Source organism: Coregonus lavaretus, assembly GCF_964263955.1.
Source record: "Coregonus lavaretus genome assembly, chromosome: 21".
Lineage (NCBI taxonomy): Eukaryota > Metazoa > Chordata > Actinopteri > Salmoniformes > Salmonidae > Coregonus > Coregonus lavaretus.
In genome coordinates, this window is record NC_140008.1 from 14552697 (window position 1) to 14558784 (window position 6088).

General features: G+C 41.7%; 1 protein-coding gene across 1 annotated transcript; it reads right to left on the minus strand.

Moving 5' to 3' along the window:
* Positions 1–218: 218 nt before the first annotated feature.
* Positions 219–5083, minus strand: LOC311148773 (uncharacterized protein; the record flags this gene model as incomplete). The annotated part of the gene is made up of 4 exons (XM_084185735.1): positions 219–415; positions 653–1234; positions 4534–4593; positions 4975–5083. The coding sequence occupies 4 exons, from the start codon at positions 5081–5083 to the stop codon at positions 219–221; spliced, it is 948 nt and encodes a 315-aa protein (XP_084041861.1).
* Positions 5084–6088: the final 1005 nt, after the last annotated feature.

Sequence of the window (6088 nt, forward strand, 5' to 3'; positions counted from 1 at the left end):
GTGTGTGATTGTTATTCAATGTACCTGATTGGGAAATGCATTTTCTACTATGAGGACATCAGTATGGTCTCTCTCCTGTGAGTCCTCATGTGCACTTTCAGATTGGTGCCAGTGCTGAATCCTTTTGTCTTTTCTCTCCTGTGTGAATCCTCCTCATGTGCACTGACAGATTACTGGCAATGCTGAATCCTTTGCCACAATCAGGCTAGGTTTTGCAGCTAGGTTTTGCAGCTATGTCGTTTCTCCCCTGTGTGGGTCCTCATGTGTATTTTTAGATGTCCACTCCAATTGAATGTTTTGCCACAATCAGGACAGAGATATGGTTTCTCCCCAGTGTGGCTCCTCATGTGTCTTTTCAAATCTCCATTCTGCATGAAGCATGTATCACAAACAGGGCAGGAAAAAGGTTTATCCCCTGTGTGGCTCCTCATGTGTACTGTCAGCTGACTGTTCTTGCTGAACCATTTACCACAAACATCACAACAAAACCTAGCTGCAATGTGAGTTTGGAGGTGATCTTTCATACTTTCTGTGGACTGAAAACGTTTTCCACAAAGCAGCACACCACAAATGCCTTCTTTATCCATTGTATGGGTTTGAACATGTTTAATTAATGAGCCCATGTAATGAAAAGACTTGGCACAAACCTTACAACAACAAGGAGTAGCATGACTTTGACTGGGTGATTTCAGGAGGGACAACGGTGTGGATTTCTTACCCTTAATATTGATACGGGGCCTTTGTCCTTTTACCATATTTATTCTCTTTGATATGACCGGCTTAAAATTTGACAGAGGTCCTCCATTCTCCATACCACTGACACTTTCACTCTTTTCACTTTGAGCTGCAGAACAGACTGGATTTACAGCAGAGACAGGCTGAGAGACACTGGTTGGTTCTGATTCTCTATAGTCCTCTCCATCAGGTTCTGTTTTGATCTGTTCAGTTGTAGTATTGGGTAGAGTATCTCTCTCTCTGTTTCCTTCCTTTGGGGCTTGATAGAGATGTGAGAGCTGAGTTGGATGCTCATCACAGTCACTTTTCACACAGGCAGAAGTGAATATGGAGTCTTTAGTATCAGTCTCAATCCCTTGAATCTGCGCTTCCTGACTGGTCCGGAGTGCCTCCTGTTCCTCTTTAAATTGTATGGGCTCTGGGCTCCACTCCTGCTCACAGTGCTTCTGCTCAGGGGGGACCTCCACTTCCGAAACAGAAATAGTGAGCTGCTGGAAGTCTGGAGCAAAGGTGGAAGGATAAAACAGAAAACTCAATGAATTTTTTAACAAGGTAGGAACCAATGTTTTGGTCAGTGTTTCATGTGGGACCCTAATTAGTGATGAACATGGGAAACATATAAAAGCACCCCATAGTAGGGTTGGCGGTATTTAGATTTTCATACCATTTCTGTACCATACCGGGGTATTACCGGAAGGGCACACAAGGGCTGCAATTTTTGAAGCACAAAACTATTTAGGCAACAGGAATCTTGATCCAGGAGGGGATTGAATGTCTCTGCTGTAACCAAGAAGCTTGCTCTTGACATCTAGCCACTTAGCTAGCAAGTTAGCAAACCAAATGCACAGTTGGAGCCCTGAGCTAGATATAATTTATTTCACACATCTTCGATTTCTTATACACTGAACAAAAATATAAACGCAACATGTAAACTGTTCCCATGTTTCATGAGTTGAAATAAAAAATCCCAGAAATGTTCCATATGTACAAAAAGCTTATTTCTCTCAAACTTTGTGCACAAATTTGTTTACATCCCTGTTAGTGAGCATTTCTCCTTTGCCAAGATAATCCAGCCACCTGACAGGTGTGGCATATCAAGAATCTGATTAAACAGCATGATCATTACACAAGTGCACCTTGTGCTGGGGACAATAAAAGGCCACTCTAAAATGTGCAGTTTTGTCACACAACACAATGCCACATATGTCTCAAGTTTCGAGGGCTCGTGCAATTGGTATGCTGACCGCAGGAATGTCCAACAGAGGAGTATTTCTGTCTGTAATAAAGCCCTTTTGTGGGGAAAAACGAATTCTGATTGGCTGGGCCTGGCTCCCCAGTGGGTGGGTCTTGCTCCCAAGTGGGTGGTCCTATGCCATGACTGTGCCCCTGCCCAGTCATGTGAAATCCATAGATTAGGGCCTAATGAATGTATTTAAATTGACTGATTTCCTTCTATGAACTGTAACTCAGTAAAATCTTTGAAGTTGTTGCGTGTTGCGTTTATATTGTATGCACTCACTAACTGTAAGTCGCTTTGGATAAGAGCGTCTGCTAAATGACTAAAATGTAATGTATATTTTTGTTCAGTATAAAAGAGTGTCTCGGATTTACATACAGAATAATACGAAATGCTCTGAGACCAGGTTGAATGTAATGGAACCATCATGCTGACTAGACCGGGCGTGCGCGTGCGTCCACATCGCACGCATGTTAATTTTGTCCATCCACACCAGATGCGATCAGGACACGCAGGTTGAAATATCAAAGCGAACTCTGACCCAACTATATTAATTTGGGGACAGGATGAAAAAAATTTAACATTCATGGCAATTTAGCTAGCAACGTGCTGTTGCTAGCTAATTTGTCCTGGGATATAAACATTGGGTTGTTATTTTACCTGAAATGCACAAGGTCCTCTACTCTGACAATTAATCCACAGATAAAAGGGTAAACTGAGTTTGTTTCTAGTAATCTCTCCTGCTTCAGTCTTCTTCTTTGGACTTTATATGGCAGTTGGCAACCAACTTTAAGATGCATTACCACCACCAACTGGACTGAAGTGTGGACCTCAGTTCATCTGTCAATCACCCACATGGGTATATGCTCCTAAAAACCAATGAGGAGTTGGGAGAGGCGGGACTTGCAGCGCGTCAAGCGTCACAAATAGAACCAAGTTCTATTTCACTTGGCTACGAGCTGATTGATGTGCGTCACATGAAAACAAAACATGTCTGACTTCAGTGTTTGAGGGTCTACATAATGAAAAAATCAGGACAATTTATCGTATTGGACGTGGGGGAAATTGGAAGAGTAGGGGGAGTCGGAGGAGAAATGTCGTCCCTAGACACGGCAAGAACTAGATGTATGTCAGGAGAAGTGCAGTACTATCATAAGGAGAGTTATACTTGGAATATGGAGGAGGAATGGAGGGGAAAAGAGAGGCAGAGGAGGTCTAAGAGAGAGAGTGAGGAAGAGGGTGAGCTTGAGTCAGTTAAAAATGGTGGGGAAAAAGGGAGATGGTTTGTTAAAGAAGAATGGTAGCAAGTGTAAACAGAGTGAGTTGAAGACAGGAGGAGAAATGGAAGTGAATGAGGGCGAAGTATCGGAGGTGGTAGGTGTGGTGAAGTTCTCGGAGCCCGAGGGTTGCACCGAGGGTCAGAGTAGTGCAGAAGTTGTCATATGCTGAGGCAGTGAAGAAAGTAGTGGTGTAAGGCACTGCATCGCAGTGCTAGGTGTGCCACTAGAGATCCTGGTTCGAATCCAGACTCTGTCGTAGCCGGCCGCGACCGGGAGACCCATGGGTGGCGCACAATTAGCCAGCGTCGTCCAGGGTAGGGGAGGGAATGGCCGGCAGGGATGTAGCTCAGTTGGTAGAGCATGGCGTTTGCAACGCCAGGGTAGTGGGTTCGATTCCCACGGGGGGCCAGTATGAAAATGTATGCACTCACTTAACTGTAAGTCGCTCTGGATAAGAGCGTCTGCTAAATGACTAAAATGTAAATGTAGGGGGAGGGATCCTGAGAGGAATGGTGTGAACAATAGATCTGTACCAGTACAGAGGGATAAACCAACAAGTGATATGTTTCAGTAAGATTTGATTTTAGGCATTTTTAGCAATGGTTATCAACTGTACTGCAGGGATGGAACGTAAGTCACAGAAAATAGAGGTTGTGGTGGCAGCTGCAGAGAGGTATTTGGGTGTGCGAGACTTGACATCAGAAGAGTTACAGGGTGTGTTAAGTGGTGGTGTCCCATCACTTCAGGCTGTTGGCCTGAAGTAGGAATAAATATATTTAAATAGTGTAGTATGGTAGTTATTATTATTTATATTTTTTGTGAGTGTAGTATTAGATGATAGGGTATTTGTTGTATTTTTTTTATTTTTTATTTTTTAAGTACAAGGGAGTTATACTCCAGTCTAGTAGGTGGCGGTAATGCAACATGTATTGGATGCCAACCGCCGTTAAACCTCATCGAAGAAGATTCACCTGGCTACGCAGACGCTCATTGGCGCGCGAGCAGTTTGGACGCAATGATTGAATAACATGTATGTGGACATTTATTTATGCGTGCTGTGTGGTCAGCATGTGATGATCAAGGGCTACGGTTACCCATTCATTACAAGCAAACCTCAACCGAATCACCAGTGTGGCGATTCCTTCGTGCATTGTGGATGGTGTCGCCACATTCGTGATTGGGTTTAAGTTTGCTTGTAGTGAATGGGTGACCGTGCACTACATAGATAAGATCACACAAAAGGTTTCTTATATCAAACGTAATAGTAGCTGAGTAACAAACCTGCTCTGTGCTTTATCTCAGGTTGAAGAACAATGTCGAGCAGCCTCTGTAGACGGACAACTTTATTTTTTTATTTTTTTTATTTCACCTTTATTTAACCAGGTAAGCCAGTTGAGAACAAGTTCTCATTTACAACTGTGACTGTGCCAAGAGTAAAGCAAAGCAGTGCGATAAAAACAACAACACAGAGTTACATATGGCGTAAAAAAACATAAAGTCAAAAAAAATACAACAGAAAATATATATACAGTGTGTGCAAATGTAGCAAGTTATGAAGGTAAGGCAATAAATAGGCTATAGTGCAAAATAATTACAATTAGTATTAACACTGGAATGCTAGATGTGCAAGAGATTATGTGCAAATAGAGATACTGGGGTGCAAAAGAGCAAAATAAATAACAATATAGGGATGAGGTAGTTGGGTGGGCTAATTTCAGATGGGCTCCTCATGATACTCTGCTATCGTTTTTTCAACAACCCCGAATATCTCTTCAGCAGCAGCTGTTAATCTCTCGTTGAGAAAAACCCTCAACAACTGTATTTGAGACATTTTTAGATTATTCAAATTGAGTCAATAACCAGATAGTTTTTCTTGCCTGCTTCACAGAGGTCTAAGTACTTACGGGTCACGGATTTTTGGAATCCTTCAGAATAAAAGTCCCGTTCTGTATATTTTGTAAACGAATAATGAGGGCGAAAATAATGGAAAATGTGCACAATCTATATATTTGATACTATAAGATTGTCATTTATTTGTTTTATTTTTTTCAAGCCTATATGGTCAACAATAGTTTTTGTGTTTATACTCCTATCATTTATTGCACACAAAATGATCTGTACATTGTGTCACAGTAAAAGGGGGGGTCCATTCTACTCAGGAGCACTTCAGCTTTCCAGCAGTGTAGCTGCTCATTTTGCGGCCATATTTCATATTGGACATAAGGTACCAGTCAAAAGTTTGGACACACCTACTCATTCCAGGGTTTTTCTTTATTTTTATTATTTTCTACATTGTATAATAGTAGTGAAGACATCAAAACTATGAAATAACACATATGGAATCATGTAGTAACCAGAAAAGTGTTAAACAAATGAAAATATATTTTATATTTGAGATTCTTCAAAGTAGCCACCCTTTGGCTTGATGACAGCTTTGCACACTCTTGGCATTCTCTCAACCAGCTTCATGAGGTAGTCACCTGGAATGCATTTAAATTAACAGGTGTGCCTTGTTAAAAGTTAATTTGTGGAATTTAATAAAAGTTAAGACATGAAGGTCAGTCAATCCGGAAAATGTCAAGAACTTTGAAAGTTTCTTAAAGTATAGTCGCAAAAACCATCAAGCGCTATGATGAAACTGGCTCTCATGAGGAAAGGAAAGGAAGACCCAGAGTTACCTCTGCTGCAGAGGATACGTTCATTAGAGGTACCAGCCTCAGAAATTGCAGCCCAAATAAATGCTTCACAGAGTTCAAGTAACAGACACATCTCAACATCAACTGTTCAGAGGAGACTGCGCGAATCAGGCCTTCATGGTCAAATTGCTGCAAAGAAA